The following is a 20,894-nucleotide window of genomic DNA, read 5'->3' on the forward strand; positions in this document are numbered from 1 at the left end:
TTTCTAGATGGAAGGTCCTGAAAGTTTATTCAATTCTCTGTGCATATTGTATTTTATAGCTAAAACCTGAATTACTTTTCTTGAAATCAGAGATCTTACTCATTTTCATGACTTACTAATAATTTCAAAGATATAAAACAATTAAAGGGACTAATCAAAGAAGGTCTGGGACACTGAAGGTGGCTCTTTAGGACCCCTCTTCCTGCATTAGATGCTCACTCTCTGGCCCAGAGTAAAAGATGAGGTCTCTAAGTTAGGTTTTGTGTTATCACCTATCACAGCAGAGTGAGTGTTCAGTCCATGAAATATCTCCATTTTATATCTCAGCTTACATGACATTTTCTAGGGAGTCATACCTCTTCAAAGGCCATCATCTTAGAAAATAGCATTACTATACCTGGATGTCCTATTATTGCATCCAGAAGAACATTAGTCTGAATCATCAGCCTTCTTTTCTTTCTCTGGGGGCTTTCTCCCAATGGTTTGGGAGAAGGTGGATTACCAGCCAGCTTCTTCAACACCTTCAATCAGTTCACTCTCTGACCTCAGTTACTATTTCTTGGCCACAAAATTCTAACGTTATTATTATTTGTCTGACTACATTTTTTAATATTTTAAACAAAGAATAATGTTTCTAATACCTTGATGACCACCAAGATTTGAAATACCCAATGAGGAGTAGGAATAAAGCATGTTCACAGTGACCATAACTCTTTCAAGCTCTTCTGATATCCTTTTGCCATTTCGATTACTGATACCTTCAGTTATGCACAGTTATTTGAACCTTCTGATATGATTTAATGGAGACAGTTAATTGAATGTGCAATGTTTCTAAAGTCAACTTCACTTTCTCCTCTGGAAAATGCAGTTTAACACGTTTTACATCAATCAGAGGTTTCAACTCAGCTTCGTAAAGCATTTCTTTATCTCGGGGAGCATCATTTACATACATCTGATTTTCATTTAATTATATCACTGAACTTACAAACACTCTATTACACCATTTAGCTGTGACAGAGATTTATGTAACATTTGACACACCGTACATTAGTGAAACTTACAGTATCACTCAGGGCAATGTGTCTTTTTTTTTTAACAATATGGATTAATGAGAATCCAATCTTCTTTCTCCAGAGAAAAGAAGTTCAAGGGTTCTCTCCCAATATTGGCTATTAATCAGCACCAGATGGGAGGGTGATGCTGGCAAAGCTCCTCTTACCCTCTCTGATGCTTCCAAACTCTTTTTGATCCAAAGGAGTGCTGGAATCTCTCCTCAGCCTGGACTTCTACAAAAGCTCTCCCTTCTGTGGTGTCTTCCCATATCATCAGTATGCACGTTTTCCCAGACTGTGGCTCAGAAGAGCTGGAGCCAGTTCATGGGCTCCTGCTGCTTCCAAAGCCCCGTATGAAGTCTGTCTGCCTATTAAGCACTGCACAGGGGGGCGAGACTCCTCCGGAATCCCTTGGCATTTGGTGCTGGATCCCACAGCTCCCGCAGAGGCACTTTTGTTCATGAATGGATGCCAAATTTTAGTTGTTAAAAGGGGGTGGAAAAAGGAGGGACATTTTATGCTTCCATGATTCTGGTGTCCTAGGGTGATATATTTGAAAGTGCTTTGAAAATTGAAATATTGGATGGTATTACTATATGTCTTGTAGTTATTGCCATTGACTTACCCCTAGTTTGAGCATGTGTGTTTACAACATTTTTGTTCTTGCTGTTTTCTCTGTCTCTCCTCTTCAGTTATTTTAGCAATCTAAGTTGTCATAACTGCTTGCATTTAGTCTACTCAGTTAAGAATTATTAACTTAGTTACTTAATAACTGTAATACCTTTTAATGATAATCATCAGAGTTTAGATTAGAAAATCCAACATAGATAGAAGTAAATACTGCCACCTTCCTGTCCTTAAGTCCTTCCTTGTATAAATACACGGAAATTAAAAGGAGAACATGACGAATACAGTAAATAATAATAGAGGCAATAGGAGAAAGCCCAAAGAGAGAAGGATGACAAAAATGAAGAGTGCTGGCCATAGTTGGCTTTGGTGTGTCTGACAGTCTAAGTAGCCAATGCTTGATGACAATTGCCAACTTGGTCCCTTTAATGAGTCTTTGATACAAGCATAAAGAATATAGACTGTTCTTTCAGATGACCAATTCTTTCTATGATATGTGTGAGACAGTATATTTAAACCTAATAAATTAGAGTCTTTATGGATTCTTTCCTAACTGAAATTTGGAAGATACAACTATTTGGGGTAAAATAGTATCATTTCTAGCCAGTATATGACCTATTACTATTTTGAACTTATAAGAAGAGCTTAAGCTATGTCATCTGGTTTTATTCTGTATAGTTGAATTCAGAGAATAATATGGAAGCATTTTTTCCAGACTATAAAAAAAAAATCTGGAAACAGGAAAAAGTTGAGAAATATATAGGCAAAAAAAAAAAAAGAAAATGATAATATCCAACCATTCCATCTCCCAGAGTAATCTACTGTTAGTGTTTTGGCAAGTACAATTACAGGAAGAAAAAAATTTTGAATAACTTCTTCCCCTGACTTCTCTTCTTGAAGTCCTAGAGTCTCTTCCTATAGCTAGGAGTTTGAATAAGTTGTGGTAACTTGGGGCTCTAAATGGAGCTCATGAAGTTTGTCCTATTATATCTGTTTTCTCTCCAGAGTTGAAGATGAATGAATGGTAAAGAAATCTCACAAACAAGTATTTTATTTATCACATATTTTCCCATGTAGAAATAAAGAATATAAGACTAATTCATGGTAAAATGGCTTATGTTTACAATTTAGTTACTTAACATGTAAATACTAACTTGTAAAATTCAGACTTTCTGTTATTAAAAGGACATCACACATTTTCAATGAAATATTCGAAAACTACTGAATCATCAGTATGGGTAGAGTGTAAATTTGCCTTCCTAAAACTGGTATACTCAATTTTCTTATTCCTTATATTATTTCATCTAGGACTGAATATGATTCACAGAGTACACTTTAAATAATTTTGGTTTTAAAGGTGTTCAACCAGGGGTACATTTTATTTTAAACTTCTTAATCAACTGTATGGAACTTTTAAGTGCCCAGTGAGAAAGATGCCAGATGTATGAACAGCAAAGAGCAGTTGTCTTTGATGCATTACACTGAGATAAGTGAGTTTCCCTAGGATCAGTCAGGACCTGACTTTTCTCTGCCTCACTATAGTAATACTATGGGTGATGATGTCCCCAAAGTCACATTATTATAGGTCAACCTAATGGCCAACACTATGACCTCATGTACAAAAGTTTTATAATTGCATGTCAGGAGGAAATAACACTTAAATACGACAGATTCTTTGTTTGACTCTGTATTGCATTTTGCATGCTGTCTTGCCAAACATAGTTAGCAAGCCAATAATAGGAATAGTGAAACCCATGTTGACTCCCAAAACAAAATACGATTTTAGTTTCTCAAAAATCTATTGGAAGAAAAGAGACACTTCTCTTTCAAATGGCTGACATGGAGTTTAATTTAATACACCAGAAGATTCCATCTTAACCCTCCTAACACTCTTATCGCAACAGATATACCATGGATGCATATCTGCTTTGGACACACATGGTTGCTTTCGGCCAGGTACAAGAAAAAAGAATGTGCAAATATAAAGCATTACGTCTTATGATATATTCTACCCATAGGCTTGCCAGCTCTAACTGAATCCACAGACAGATGGTTTTTATTAGTAACTCTAAGCTACCCACATTTTTCTCATACCTTTCTCATTTGTATTTAAAGTGCTTCCTTGTCTTAGGTACAAATATCTTTAAATATTTGTGTGAAGGCTTCTCTTTTGGAGACTTTGACTGAAATGATTTTTCTCAAACTGGTAGGTATTCTCAGTGTGTCTCTAGACCCCAAAGACATTCTCAGCTTGACTTTGTATAGCAGCCTACATCTGGTTCTACTCAAATTCCTTTCTTTTTCTCTTCTCCAAGCCCTCACCTCATCCCTTGCTCACTTTGCTTTTCACTTCTTGTTTTTATTTCACCTTAGGAATATGAAATACAGAAAAGCAAAGATGAATTTTAAAAATTTGAGGAAAGGGAAGAAATTAAATGGCAAAATAATGGGAACTGTTGGAGAAAAATGATCCTCTTTGAGTTATTTTATATTAGTAACAAACTTGTTTACTCCACTGTCAAATTGATTTTCATTTAAGGACACGTATAACCAAACTTCTGTCCAATTTACAGGGCATGCAAAAAAGAGTTAACAGGTACGCCTGAGACTGTGGTCTTTAGAAAGGCCTGCTTGCAAGCTGGGCTCTGGGTTAGAGTCTGGGAACTTAAATTCTAAACAGTTGCCTATACTGATATAAAGTTTCCTTAAATGGTAGAGTGGCTCACTGTGCCTAGTTTGTTTGTACGCCACATAGTTCATGCTGCACGCTTACTTTCCATCTGGGAGTCTGGAATTTTGATATATACTAAAAAGAAGTTGCCTATATGACCACTCTCTAATTAAAAACCTTTTCACACATGTTGTCAAACTCAAACTTGTTGCTGGAGGAATTAAGCATGTCCACTGAGAGAGGACTCTTGGAAGCCTGTGCCTTGTTTCTTGCAGATTTTACTCCATGTGCCTTTTTATTTGCTGATTTTGCTTTGGATCCCTTTGCTATAATAAATATTAGCAGTGAATATACTATATGCTGAGTCCTGTGAGTCCTTCTAATAAACCACCAAACCTGGGAGTGTTCTTGGGGACCTCTGACACGCATTGATTGAAATGTCTTTCTTAAGATTGATACATTTTAAATAAATATTTATTGAATACATATTATGTGAATTGAATTATGCTATGTGAAACCAAGATAAGGAACCCAGACCTATTTTAAGAAATTAACAGTTTTGTGGCTATGTCAACATACAGAAGTGTATAAAAAGAATATCCAATAAAGAAGATGTGGCACATATATACAATGGAATATTACTCAGCCATAAAAAGAAACGAAATTGAGCTATTTGTAATGAGGTGAATAGACCTAGAGTCTGTCATACAGAGTGAAGTAAGTCAGAAAGAAAAAGACAAATACCGTATGCTAACACATATATATGGAATTTAAGAAAAAAAAATGTCATGAAGAACCTAGGGGTAAGGCAGGAATAAAGACGCAGACCTACTAGAGAACGGACTAGAGGTTATGGGGAGGGGGAAGGGTGAGCTGTGACAGGGCGAGAGGGAGTCATGGACATATACACACTAACAAACGTAGTAAGGTAGATAGCTAGTGGGAAGCAGCCGCATGGCACAGGGATATTGGCTCGGTGCTTTGTGACAGCCTGGAGGGGTGGGATAGGGAGGGTGGGAGGGAGGGAGACGCAAGAGGGAAGACATATGGGAACATATGTATATGTATAACTGATTCACTTTGTTATAAAAGCAGAAACTAACACACCATTGTAAAGCAAGTATACCCCAATAAAGATGTTAAAAAAAAAAAAAGAATATCCAATTAACTGAGTCAAAGCAGAACAAGGAAAATACAAGAAGCTTATTTCAATGGAACTTCTGAAGATGTAGATACTTAATCTCATTCAAATATCAGGAAAGCTCATGGCAGGTGAGTTATAATGTTAGTTAGCAGAACAAGTAGGTTTTGACAGGTTATGATACCTGAAGGCAGGAGGAAGAGGAGTTTTGGAGTGTTTCCCTTGAAACTTCACAAGTGGATAGAAGGTATAGCAAAGAAGTGAATAATATAGAGTATATCAAGGAAATGCAATATAATTGTTACTTGTGGCACAAAGTGGAATTTTCAAGTGCTCTTGATTAAAATCCTAATAATTTGAATGCCTTATTTATAACTCATTTTTATGCAAAATTTATAGATTATTATAGAAGGCCCATCAATATATATACATATCGCTGATACACTTCATTGTACAGCAGATGTAACACAACATTGTAAAGCAAGTATGCTCCAATAAAAAAAAAATTCCGTAGCATTTTAAAAGCATCTTTCTTAAACTCTCTTAAACTTAAGTTCTCCTGGTTTCTAATCATGTTTTTCTTTTCTGCCTCTTCTTTGTTCAGGTCCATCATGAGTGAAAACTGGGACCATCGGAAAACTGGCATCCCATTTGGAGTGTCAGTGACACAAAGCATGATCTGTACGCGGATAGCAATATCACCGATGTGAACTACTATCTTCACCAGCCTCAAGTGGCAGCGATTTTCATTATTTCCTACTTTCTGACCTTCTTCCTATGCATGGTGGGAAATACAGTGGTTTGCTTTATTGTAATGAGGAACACACATATGCACACAGTCACTAATTTCTTCACCTTGAACCTGGCCATAAGTGATTTACTAGTTGGCATATTCTGTATGCCTATCACGCTGCTGGACAATATTATAGCAGGTATGTTGATTTGCATGCAGCTCAAACATACTATGAGAAAATATTTGTCCCATATCCCTGAAGCCATCACAGCGTCATCCATTCATTCACAAATATTTATGGAGTTCTAAGAACTGCTCCAAGTAGCTGTTCTCATGGGGTCTACGTGCTAAAGGAGGATAAAAACAACAAACAAATATCTATATAAGTAGTCAGAGAATAAAAAGAATTATGGAGAAAAATAGAACAAGTGACAGAGATGAAGTGTGGAAGCTGTTATTTTTATAGAGTGTTCACTGAAGGTCATCAGTGAATGGTGACACTTCTTACTGAAGACTTTGAATTTGCTTAACAGTTCAGGGCACATATAATATAGTAAAAATATTAAGAATATTATGGGCTGTAAAGTTCAAAGAACGTGTGGTTTCAACTGATGCAATGTCTTCAATCTAATATAAATAGATATTTAAGCCCTCTTGTGGTTGGCTGAGAGATTTCCAACAGTTTTTGATGGAAGATGGAGTAACAGAAGCAATAATTTCTCACAACGCAGTAGTTTCATTCATATAGTGGTAATTTACATGTGCAACATAAGTCATGGTTCGGGTATTACCCTAGAGTACTTCTGGGCCCGTACTACCACTTCTTTAGCACTATGTTATACACTCTGGAAGTACAGGAACAGTGTATCTATACCTCCCAGTACAGTTTCGGTGCATAGTACCTGCTTAATAAATATCTGTTGTATTAACACATAAAGTCAACAGTCATTTCTGTTATCACATTTTAAATCCTTTGAGCTAGTTTTATATTCTTTGTGTTCCTTGTACTATCATGCACATACTTTTCATGGACAAAATGTATCTTATCTCTGAGGTTATGAGTAGTAATTTTCTTTGTTTCTTAATTTTTTGTCTACCTGATTCAGATTAGTTTTCTCCTGTTTCATTCTTCCTATTTGTTTCAGTTTCTTTCTTTTATGGTTGAGGTTTCCCTAATAGTCAACTACTATTTAGCTGCTTGTATTTCAGAGTGAGGTACTATGTGGCTGCTTTGAACCTCTGCAGGACTGGGGTTTGAGGTTAGGCTCACTCTCGGCTTCACTAGTCTGGGTCATTCATTGGGAAATCCACAGCTATCAGAATCTGCCAGTGAAAATATGTCAGTGTTCTTGGAAGGATCACTTGCCCCAGAAGGAAATTCTCTAATCTACAGCCATAGGGATTAGAAGTCTGGCAGCTGCATTCTGGAGCTGAGTGGGTCTCTCTACCAGCACTAGGAGCACGTGCAGAGTGTATATGTACTTTCAGTCTATCCTCCTGCATCACTGTGGCATAAAGCCATTCAAGCACCAATTTTAAGATGGTCTGGATAGACGAGAGAATGATTTTTTAAGTATGCTTGGCTTATTTAGGTTACTGGTAATAGCTTTAATTAGATAACAGTATTTTTTAAATAAGCTATAGGATATTTTTTAAAAGATAAATTAAAAAAATCTGAGCAATATGTAACATTCATCTCTTGGGAAACTAGAATATTTGCTAATGGAAGAATAGTGTTACTTTCCTGTAATAGCAGAGGTGCGTATAGAATATCAAACTCTAAATTTGATTTGATTGATATTAAATATCAAATATAATAATTTTACCAATTTCTTTTATAAACATTCTAGTAACTGGAGTTCAGTTAGGAAGTTATTCAAACAGACTACTTTTGTTTGTGCAAAGTGCTCTTTATTCTCCAAGTATGTCGTAGTCAGTTTAGGCTGTTACAACAAAATACCATAGACTGGATGGCTTAAACAACAGACATTTAATTTCACAGTTCTGGAGGCTAGGAGTCTGAGATGAGGGTGCCAGCATGGTTGGGTTCTTGGTGAGGGTCCTTTTTCTGATTGGTAGATTGCTGTGTGTTCACATGGCCTTTACTCAGTGCATGCACATGGGGAGAGGTCTCACGCTCTCTTCTTCTTCTTATAAGGGCACTAATCCCATCATGTGGCATAATCCCCATGGCCTCATCAACATCTAATTACTTCCCAAAGGCCACACCTTCAAATACCATCACATTGGGGGTTAAGGCTTCAGTATATGAATTTGGGAGGGAACACATTCACTCCATAACAAAGTACCTCTGAGGTAAATCGTGTCATTAGATTATATATAATATTAACTTTGTTTGTTATACATGTGACGCCTGATTCCTCATAATTTATGGAATACATTTCCAAATTAGAGAAAAAATATTCTTCCTGTTTTATTCATTTAAAGGGCATTATTGCATAAGGGTTAATGGTTTGGACACTGGAACCATATTGCTAGGGTTTAAATCCTTAATATGCTTCTAACTAGCTGTGTGGCAAGGTATGTGAAATTTGTGTGTTTGTTACATATTCTATATCATGAGGAGAATAATAAAGCCTTCAGAAACCTGTTGTGGGGATTAGATATGTTAATAGATGCAAAACATTTATTACAGTGTATAGAATGTTGAAACTACTGTGTAAGTTTTGACCTTATTAGTATACTGAAAAACAGAGATCTGAATGTATTAATGAAAATAATGGGAAACATTGATTGTTCCCTGAATATCATTTAGGAAACAGTTGCCTCTGTCTAATTTCATGTCTTTCTCTTCATAATTTCAGTGAAATTAAAAAATATGTATATGATCTTTCCAAAGACTAACTGTCCCATTTCCCTTTCAGGATGGCCTTTTGGAAGTACAATGTGCAAGATCAGTGGCTTGGTCCAGGGAATATCCGTTGCAGCTTCAGTCTTTACTTTAGCTGCAATAGCAGTAGATAGGTAGGTCAGCACCAAACTCTGAATCCAGAAAATTGGGCATATCTGCAACTAATCCACCTAACCAGTGAAAAATGTATAATCTACTAAATTTGGGTATATCTGCTTAAAATTGTAGCTGTAACATGTACCCCTTTAAGAGCAAGACTTATATATATATATATATATATATATATATATATATATATATATATATATATATAATATACACACACACTAAGGATTCAGTAATAAAATAAAACTACTGAAGTTTCCATATTTTAAGATTAAATAATTAGGGAGGATGCATGTTTTAGTTTGGGCTGCTAGTAACAAGATATCATAGGCTATTTGTAGAATGAATAAATGAAAAAATAATATTTGAAGTTTCAATAGCTGGTTTACAAAAAGAGCAAAATACCTAGAATTGCACCTTTGAAGTTACCCATAATTTAAGGGTGAGTAAGTGGGAGAATTCACTGATTAGAAGACTAGATGAAAACTTGGAATTTAAGACAGAAGAGCTTACACCGTCAGTGAAGGACAGTGGAGCAGTCAAAGCTCAAGATAACTAGTCATTATATAAAGATAAGATAAATTTGTTTGGAGTTGCTGATGGGCCACTTAAAAGCTCTAAGTTTCCTTACCTGCAGATCTGGAAAGTATTAATTTTCAATTTTATAGAGTCATCACAAAAATCAAAGAAGATTCAATAGATGATAGTACTTTGAAAAATATAAAATGTTATACAGTTATATGATAGTATGATTATCTTATAATGAATATCAGTAATAACAAAATTAAGAATCACAATAACAAAATAGCAGTAAAATGAATCAGGCTTACTCTACATACTGATCATTGTCATGCTCAACAGAGGACACAGAACACTGGGAAGGTGCATAAACAGAACTCATCATGGGAACTCTCATCAGATTCATAGCTGTGAAACAAACCACCAAAACACTTAGTGGCTTAAAACAGTAATGCTTTTAATATTTGTCACAACTCTGTGGATTGGCTGGGTGCCTCTTTGTGGTTCTCCTACTCTGTGCCTTGTAGCTGAAATCACTCACGCTTTTGCTTATGCCATGCTTGCTAATGTTCAACTAACTGGCCAAAGCAAGTTGCATGGCCAAGCACACAGATCATGTGTGAGGGGACCACAGAAGGGCATGGAGGGACATTTAAGAATACGGGCTCTGGAGCCAAAATACATGTGTAAAAATCATGTGTAATTATGGGCAAGATTTTTTACCTTTTCTAAGCCTTTTCCCCATGTTTTAAATAAGAAAGCTTACAGAGGCAATCCATGCAAACCAACGGAAAGGAGCCTGGAACAGAATATTAAATGCTCATGCTCAATGTTGACTAGTTACAATAGTACTTTGATTATTAATAGTGTCTGATATACTCCACCCATTAATTTTTTGAGTTGAAATTTATCTCATATATTAATTACAGAAACTGGTAATGCACGTCTCCCTACTAATAGTAACTTTCTATATTCGAGGGGGAATATGTATGGAAGACTGTAATTACTGAAATAAATTTAATTAATGACTTGGTCAGAAGTTATGAGGCAGTCCTTCACTGATATTTGCCTTTAATTACAGGTTCCAGTGTGTCTTCTACCCTTTTAAACCAAAGCTCACTATCAAGACAGCATTTGTCATCATTATGATCATCTGGATCCTGGCCATCGCCATTATGTCCCCATCTGCAATGATGTTACACGTACAGGAAGAAAAATATTACCGAGTGAGACTCAACTCCCAGACTAAAACCAGCCCAGTCTACTGGTGCCGGGAAGACTGGCCAAATCGGGAAATGAGGAAGATCTATACCGCTGTGCTGTTTGCTAACATCTACCTGGCTCCCCTGTCCCTCATTGTCATCACGTATGGAAGGATTGGAATTGCACTCTCCAAGACAACAGTGCCCCACTCAGGCAAACAGAACCAGGAACAGTGGCACGTGGTGACCAAGAAGAAGCAGAAGGTCATTAAGATGCTCCTGACTGTGGCCCTGCTTTTCATTCTCTCCTGGCTGCCTCTGTGGACTCATGATGCTCTCACACTATGTTGACCTGTCTCTGAATGAACTGCGGGTCATCAACACCTACATCTACCCTTTGGCACACTGGCTGGCCTTTGGCAACAGCAGCATCAACCCCATCATTTATGGTTTCTTCAATGAGAATTTTCGCCGTGGTTTCCAAGATGCTTTTCGTCTCCATCTCTGCCAAAAAAGAGAAAAGCCCAAGGAAGCCTACACCCTAAGAGCTAAAAACAATGTGGTCATCAACATATCTCATCTGTCAGCTCAGGAATCCCACATGAGAGCTTTCCTGGTGGCATAGTGGTTAAGAATCCACCTGCCAAGGCAGGGGACACGGGTTCGAGTCCTGGTCCGGGAAGATCCCACATGCCGCGGAGCAACTAAACCCATGAGCCACAGCTACTGATCCCTTGCTCTAGAGCCCACGAGCCACAACTACTGAAGCCTGCGCACCTAGAGCCCGTGCTCCACAGCAAGAGAAGCCATCGCAACGAGAAGCCCGCACACAGCAACGAAGATTACACTCCACTAAACACAACTAGAGAAAAGCCTGTGCACAGCAACGAAGACTCAACGCAGCCAAAAATAAATAAATAAAATAAATAAATTTATTAAAAAAACCCACACACACACATGAGGATATTGTGCTTTGTAGGAAAAGTGCTGAAAAACCCATACAGGAATTAATGATCAAGAATTTGAACTTACCGATAGCAATGAGATGTAAAAGGAGCTGGTGTGATGATTTTAACTCTACTGTGTGTTATATGGTGAAATACTGTTGCTTTTTATGGCTTTGTACTTCAGTTCTTCTTAAGAATGTTAGAAGCTCTCTCTGGAAAAAAGTAAACAAAATGAACTTCTGTTTGTAATCAATTTTACTGTATTTAAAATACATACAGAGACCCATATACAAATTTGCCTGGATAAATCAATTTTCTAGGACCAGTTTTCAAAGCCTGATCTTTTCCCACTTAGCGATTTGTGTATGAATCAAGCATGTGTTTTATGTGTATATATATGTATGCAACACACATACACACATATACATTTTCTTCAAATGGTGATAAATGGGCAGTTCTTTGCATGAGAGCACATTTTATGAATTCTCCCTTTGCTTTTGAATTGGAAATTTTAGACTACAGAACTATTTATCTGTTTGTGCTTTTAAAATGTACTTAGCTTTCTTAGAAATAAGAACTGCAATAGCAAATAAAGGGACACTGTATTTCTTTGTAATTAAAAGTTGATTTTTTTTTCCTTTCAAAGAGTACAAAGTTGGTAAAGTCATAACATTGTTCCACAGGAGTTATTGTTGGCTTTTTAATATTTTCACAAATGAATTTAAGCCCTAGCTGAACCCATGTTTCTTGCAGAGGTGATTCAGGATCCCAACTTGACCTCCTTTCTAACAGAATCTCTGACATAAAGAAACAAAGCTTCTAATAATGCAGCAGGTGGCAGAAGGATGGCAGCTCTCTTCTAAAGGGCTTAATCAGAGATGTTCAACAATCATCATAAGACTCCCATAAAGTTTGAACAAAGCAAGACTGATTATCCCAGATCTCCTACTGGGCACAAAATGTTAGGCACAGAAGTCCTACTGGATAGCAAGTTAATACTACTATTAAAAAGAGAATGGTGAACCCCTGGATTCTGCTAGGTTACGATTATGTAGTGACAATAGTTGTAAATGCTAGCTTTTATTCTAGGATGAGATAGTCCTTAGAAAATTGGAAATTATAAAATAACAAATAGTTTGGCAAATAAAAATAAATCTCTGGGCCTGGACCTATCATGTTTTTCCAATCATTAACATGGTTCAGGCTAAAAGCTTTTCAACTTTATAGGCCTTTGAGAAAATAATTGTTCAGTTTTCAATTGGTTTATGCTATATGATATTTGAATATGTATGTGTTACATATTTCCAAAACCTTTTTCAAATTTCATTATTTCCACTACAGCATAGGGTCTATGTGTTATGAAGAACTTATTTGGGACTTCCTCAATGACCATTTTTCTGATTATAAAACTAATAAAAATTACATTATAAAATATAAAAACAGGTATTATAAAAACAACACCTGATACTTTTAGAGTTTTCATGAAGTACAGAATAGTACAAAAATTACATGTAATTCCTCTTTAAGGAAAAAAAAAACAGTGAAAACACTTATTCTAAACAAAACTTAGATCAGCATCTTGTATGTATGTCTTTGCCATGCCAAGAGTGATTATTTAAGAATGATTATTTTGTTGTTGCCTACCTCACAGTATCATTACCACATTAAATTTCTTTCTTCAACTTTGCTACTTAATTGTGAAAAATCATTTAAATTTGTTGTTTTGATTACTAGTGCAGCTGAACATTGTTCGGTCTCTTAGTAATTTGTATTTATTCCTCTTCCCATTCTTAGGCCATTTTCCCATTGTATTTTTGTTGTTTTTGTCTTTTATTTATTGCTATGCATTTTTTGTATCAGCCATCAATAACAGGCAGAATGATCTTTTTAAAAAACATAAAAATAATGTCACTTCTCTGCTTAAAAGCCATTAATCATTTCTTTTCAACTTAGGAAAAGAAAACAAACTCCTTACCAAGACTTATACACCTTTACTTTTCTGCCCCCGTCCACCTCTTAACCTCATCTCAAACCCAACTCTCATCATTTACACTGCCTGCCTGTATGCTCCTCTATCTTTGCCAAGTTCTTTGCTGCTTCTGGGTTTGCACCTGTTTTCTTCCTGCCAGAAATGTTCTTCCCATTGGCCTCCACAGGCTGGCTCTCTCATCCTTTAGGACTCAAACTAAAACTCCCCTGAGCTTTGTTTATTCCTTCATAGCAATTGTCATTATCTGTAATTATGTTCAGAACTCATTTATTTACTTGTTTACTATCCATATGCCCTACCAGAAGGTAAACACTATAAGGGCAGGAATGTTGTCTTGTGTGTCACTGTATCTCCATTGCCTGAGCAAGTGTTTGGCACATAATGGATGCACAATAAATATTTATTGAACCAATTAATAAAGTAGTTGCAAATATTTTCCAGTAATAATTTGCATTCTAATTTATTTATGATTGTTATATTTTATTTTTAGATCTTGAAAAGAATTCAGAATATAATGGAAACACTGGATGATTTAGAAAAGCAGATGAAATAAAACGATTTATCTGGTCACCTAGTGATAACCATTCTTTCTGTCATCTTGGGGCAGGTGTACATGCTTTCTTTAGCAAAGTTAGGATTCTGGGGCATGTACTTTGTAAGTTTTTATTCATTTATAACTTTATTCATTTGTGTATCAAGAACACATTTCCATGTTGTTTAATATTCTTCAAATATTTTATTCATGTTAATACCATTCCTTAATTTATTAAAGTTCTTCTTTGTGGCTGAAAATATAAGCTACTTCTTAAATCTATAAAATGATGCAGTTATATATACCTTGTATAATACTGGGCATATTTATAATTATCTTAGAATAGACTCATAAAAAACATAATTGCATGACTAAAATGCATGTACATTTGTTAATGTTTTAATACACATTGTCAAATATTTCTTAAACAGGTTTTAATATTTTATACTTCCCTTAGCAGTGTTTGCTCACTCACACACTCTCAAATATTGCATACTCTATAAAACAAATTTTTCTTGCTAGTTCAGTAAGATAGAACGTGTATCCCCATGTTTAATTTCATTTCATTGTTATGCAGCTGGACGTTAAATTAATCTTTATTCAGTTTGATTCATTTGTATTCACTTATCTTCACTTGTATATGTAGGGGAGGAAAACATTTCCCTTCTCTTCTTGGTTCTTTGGCTGACCTAATAATTAAATTGACATAAGACAGAGTAACAGGAGAAAAACAAATTTAATTACGTATGTATGGGAGCCCCACAAAGACATGAGAGGCTCCTGGACAGTCAGGCAATTGCGGCTTATATGTCATCCTGAGCTAAGGAGAAGGAGGGTAGGGGTTGAGACTTCAAAGGAGAGGAAGACTATTCACAGGAAAATGGGAAGAGCAAATATTTATTACACAAATGTTTGTCATGCCATACAAAGTCTTTCTTATGTAAAAAAATATGTTTGGTAATAGCTCTTTTCCTGGTACAGGCTCCCTATCTAAATTCTTTTAGACAGTTAAGGGACAGATAAAAAGCTCTTCTTGAGTCTGTCAGGCCTTAATCACGTTCAGCTTGAAATAACCACATGCCAAAGTGGCACGTTCTGGAATGACCTCCTCTGAACCCCATCACGTTCATTTGCATTTCCTTCTTAGTCAATTCCCTCTTCATGTCCTTTGTTATCTTGTCAGTTAGGTTACATGATTTTCCTTCTCAGCAATCTGTAAAAGTGCTCCCTAATTCAGGATATTAATCTCTGACCATCAGACATGTTTCAAACATTTACTCTATTTGATGTGTGACTATGTATATGTATATGCATAGATATGAGGGTAAAGGTTAAGCCACTATGATGGAATTCAAAAATACATTGGCTTAAGGATATAGATGTTAACTTTGCACCTGATGTTAGTGGTCCAGTTTAATTGGGACCTTATTACCATATAGTAGCAATTTTACAGATGAGGAATTGACCTCACAGAAGTAAAGGAAATTGTCCAGAGTTGCATAACAAAGTGACTCATGGAGCCATATTCTAACCCATGTCAGCATTTAACGAGTATTTATTATGTGGCAGGCACTGTTCTACAGGAATCATCTCATTGAATCCTTATATACTATGAAGTGAGTGTCACCAATATTCACCTTTTCAGACAGACACAAAAGCTGAAGCTTAGAAATATTAAGTATTAACATAGGGAAGCAATTAAAATATTTATTCAGGATTCAGATTGTCTGGGGTTGCATCTTGGGTCTGCCATCTAGACATCGATTTCTGAAATTCTCAATACTTCAGTTTCCTCAACTGTAAAATGGACATAATAATAAAATCATTTGAAAATTTAATGCAATACCATACATAAATAGATTAGAACTATACCTAGTACTCTTCCATTTATCAAGAGGAAACACAGTTCATATCAGATTAATGCCTATTACCAATTTTTTAGAGGCTTAGTACTACTTAGATAAAACTCAGAGGTTAAAGATGACTGTTCTAAATTGGCCACTTGGACAATGGTCATTAAAGACAAACAACAATATAAAAACTTGATCTTTCATTGAGCCTTATGTGCCAGAAAATAAATATAACATGCATCATGACTTTCTTCTACTTCATTGCTTTCTTTTATATTTCTAGCTATCTTTCTTTTCCAAGCAGTACTTTTTGCAAAAGAGTATTTACCTCATTACAAAAAGAAGAAAGCTACACCTATTTCTTCTAAAGATCTTTCCATGTAAACAGAGAGTTGTCAAGTAAACATCTTCAAAGACTGTGGGAAATTAATGAAATTGTGCTGCCGAATAACTAAATGGTGAAGTAACACACAATGTAAAAGTAAAGTAAATATTAAGATAATTTAAAAATAATATCCAAAATAGCAAATAACATTGCACATTTAAGTTGTTTTTATTCCCAAATTCATAACCTTTTTACAATTATTATACCGACTATTATTTTAAAAGGAGTCAGACTTTGGAGTCAAAGGACCAGAATTCAGATTCTGTGTACTAAGTGCCCATACACTTAGACAGGTGACCTCTCTGAGCTTCAGTTGTCTCATGTATAGATCAATTTTGATAGTGACATTTGCATTACAGGTGTTGTGACGAATGACTGAATCAAGGTATGGAAATTTCTAGAAACATATGACACTGCACACATATTTATCAAGAGTAACTTTTCCTCCATTCATCATCCAATGTGATTTTTCCTCAAGATCCTTTTGTTATGGGATCAATCGCAAACATCTGTGTTCTATTTTCTGTTGAAGTTCCATTTATATGATTATAACCCAGATATAACTAGGACCTTATAGCTATATCTGGATTTCAACATTGTATTGTTCTTGTCTTATTCCAACCTTGGGGCAGGATTCAACACTTTTCTTCACTCCCCAAAATAAATCCACTCAATTTGTGTAAATGGGAACTCTTACACATAGCCAGAGAGGAAAAAAGGGCACATCACATACCATAAAGAGAAACTTCATAAAAAGCAATATGAAATGTCTCTATTCCACCATGTTGTCCACAGAGTTCCATCTTCGGCTACCTTTTCTCCCCCATGCAGTCTCTCTGAGTAAAACTCTCCCTCATCCCAGTTCATCCTCTTGGTTAATTTCTCTCTCTCTTTTTTTTTACTTCCCTTATATACTACATGAGCTGAGATAAAGGATTCCTTTAAAGAAAACAGGTATTGTTATCCAAAGAAGAGAAATGGATATTGGAAAGGCAAAATTCAATAAACTCCAGTTTATCCCATGGTTTATCAAAGTCAGTCTTCTTCCCGAACACTTGATTATGAATATTCTTCCACTTAATGAAACACAGCCCTAACACATACAACTACAGACATCCTTAAGCCACTTCCAAAATGAGATGACACAAATTCATGTTTGGTTACTGAATCCAACTCTAGGTCCTTATCTCACAGTGATGTGATTCACTCTTAATCATGGATCTTCAGGACACGCAACCAATGGCTGTGATAAGTTTAATAATACTCAATACACATGATATACAATGACTAAAAAAAAGTATGAATCCTAATAAAATTACTGTTTGGGGAAAGGGCAAAAAATATAGTAACTACTGGTTTGTAGTATATTCTGTGGCCAAATCTGAAGAATTCCCATTATTGAGGAGATGCATGATGAAAACACCCTAAAATTCTTATTAATATGGGTTGGAGAGAGGGCTGTGGGAACTATGTTAGTGGTTTAGTGGTTTAGCAATCTCAGCTCTTTGTTTGGCAGAATACATTTTTACAACTTCATGGGCTAGTAGCCAAAGCCATAGGTCTTATGAAGTCAAGTTTCTTAGGCCTTTAGCAGCAGACTCTTTCCATCCTCCCAGCCACTTGGAACACCTCACTTCTACCAGTCAATTTCTGTATTAGGTCTCTTTGAGTTACAAGTAATAGAGCCTGAACTTAAAAGAAGGGAATTTATTGTCTCATATTACCTGAATATCCAGTGGTGGGCAACTCAGGTATGACTTGATCCAGGTGCTCTAAAGACATTGTCTAAAACCTATCTCTCCAGCTCTTGGCTCTGACTTTTTCCATGTTAGCTGAATTCTCAAGCACATAATTTCCTTATAGTAGCTAGCTGGATTCTCGGAGTCCCAGATTCCAATCTAAAAATCTTGGTAATGTTAATGGAAATAGAACTCTGTGTCTTCCCCAAATAGTTTTCATAGAAATCTGAGGATTACATCTTATTTAATGGAGCCAGGTACGTATCCTTCTTGTGATAGGGATTTTGTCTAGGGAGATAAAACATATTGACAGCCCAAGCTACAGCTTCATTCCCACCCCTGGATATTGATGATATCCCTTTACAAACCACAGGACCTTAAGATGTATGCCCTCCACCACACAAACACCAAAAAAATTGTGACATTATGACTAGAAAACTGGAAATGAAGGCTCATGCTGAGCAGGCACAAGTAATAAATGCACTCGACATATAGCGTTCACGCGTGTAACTTCATACTCAATCTTTCTAGGATTATACTCCTTCAGTGGTAATGAAGATGGTAAATAATAATTTACCACGTAAAAATAGTACTTTGGGGTCTTAGAGGCATTTGTCCACACATCATTCAGTATTCTTCCTGGCCAGTAAAGAAATGAGGATAAACTCAGAAGTCAGTTCATTTTTTTAAGGGAAATATGAATGTGATTTTTCACATTTCCAGCAGTAATGATAGCGCTGATGCGTCTTCTGCCTTATGAAACGCCAGCAGACCCATGTACATGGTCCTACTTCCCTCTTTCCAGAGGATACTTATTTTGGGGGAGGAATTATTAGAAACTTTGGAAGAATGCTAACTAGAATGACGGTGACAAAAATCTAAGTTGATAACCGATGGGCAAAGCAATCCAAACTGAAATGCTTTTGACTTTTCAGAGGGAGAAATTCTTTAGCAAACTATGCAGGATTCCTGTTGCCATTCCAAAGATTCCAACCCAACCAGCTTAGATAGTCTGAATCCCACTAGGTAGTATATTTGAAGCAATTAGTAAACTGTATTAGTTGAATTTTAGTCCGACGATGGTACTTAGGAAATACTATTCTGTGAGGGCTATTACCCAGTTTGAAAGAGTATTTTCTAAATGCTTGATAATGTATAACAGAAGACAGAAATTTCAAAGGATGCCACGTTGTTAATGCTGTTAGAAAATCTGAAAGGCCAGCCTGAGCTAATGATAGTCACCTTGTATTAAGATCTTACTACATGACAAGTACTTTACATTCACTACTGCATTTAATCCTCACTATGACTGCAAAGTATATACTACCCACATTTCACATGAGAAAAATGAAGCCCAGAGAGGCCAAATAAGGTTACTCAACAAATAATTTTGAAACCAGTATTTAAATTCAGGAGTGTCGAATGCCAAAACCCATAAAAATAATCAATTTGTTTAAAAACCCTTTTATGAAGTCTTATTTGCAGGTAAATATTAAGTAAAAATAGCACTGCTCATTCAAGGCACTTTGATGGTAGATAAATAGCACAGACTGGAGTTTGAGGCATCGGAATTTTAACTCTGCAATTTGCTAACTACATAACTAGCAAGGAAATTTACTAAGGTATTCTAAGACTCACTTTCCTTATTGATGAAAGGGAAATAATGTATTTATCACATTATTTATAGGGAGTAATGCAATATCGGGTACATATGGAAAACTGTGGCAAATAATTTCAGTGTAAGTAGCAAATATTTCAAGATATTTGATACCGTATGTGCATAAGACTGTAACAACTCATTATTTAAGCCCAGGGACCAGAGACAATAGTGCAAAGATAATCCATCAAGTTTATCAATATTTAAAATTCTTAGGTAGACTTACTGGAACATTAAGTAAATAGTTTTCAGTCTTAAGTACTTAAAATCAGTCATGTTCATCATCTCTTCTTGTAACGTTCAAAGAAATGTTACATCTTTCTATTTATGAGATTTCAGTTCTTTAAAGGAAATGATGCTTTGTATGTTCAGATGAGTTGGACTGAGTGTATTGCATATTCCACTGTCATGGTGTAGTTCATGAGCTATAGGGAGTAGGTAGTATATGTCATTAGATAAATATTCCAATGCACTCTTTATGAAGACAATTTTGAGGAAGCCTGGACAATTACAAGTCACCTCCATGAAGTTCTGTTGCTCTAGAAAACACACTGTTGTATAAGCATTTTAAAATAAATTTTAAGTTATGGAAATAAAATGACATCAAACTATACAGAAATAAAATACACATAAATTATTCTAATTTTGTGATTTAAAATACTAAAAAACAAATACCTAGTCTGTCTAGGAGAAAAAACTGCATGTCCTAAGAAAATCTTTTCTAATTATAAGGACATGCAATTTTTTCCTTCAAAGAGTCACAGAATATAGGAATCTGCAGGAAGCATAGACAGCAAGTATGGCCATATAACTCCAAAAAAAATTTGACTTAGTGTCAAAAACATCCAAGGCTGGTGTAAAATTGTTTACAG

The 20,894-nt window shown here is 35.8% G+C and overlaps 1 protein-coding gene and 1 long non-coding RNA gene across 2 annotated transcripts in view; one reads left to right on the forward strand and one right to left on the reverse strand.

The window, feature by feature from the left end:
• Positions 1 to 20,894, reverse strand: part of LOC307185717 — a 166,697-nt gene that overhangs the window by 102,762 nt on the left and 43,041 nt on the right. Inside the window, exon 2 of the long non-coding RNA XR_013828156.1 lies at positions 11,955 to 12,081. This is a non-coding gene — a long non-coding RNA (uncharacterized lncRNA). The remainder of the gene's footprint in view (positions 1 to 11,954; positions 12,082 to 20,894) is intronic.
• On the forward strand, positions 5,910 to 11,547 carry NPFFR2 (neuropeptide FF receptor 2; the record flags this gene model as incomplete). The annotated part of the gene is given in 5 exon segments (XM_079920725.1): positions 5,910 to 6,120; positions 6,123 to 6,423; positions 9,110 to 9,209; positions 10,802 to 11,248; positions 11,250 to 11,547. Coding segments are annotated over 5 exon segments (1,203 nt in total). The 5' UTR covers positions 5,910 to 6,063.

This window comes from Stenella coeruleoalba, assembly GCF_951394435.1.
Source record: "Stenella coeruleoalba genome assembly, chromosome: 4".
In the NCBI taxonomy this organism is placed as follows: Eukaryota; Metazoa; Chordata; class Mammalia; order Artiodactyla; family Delphinidae; genus Stenella; species Stenella coeruleoalba.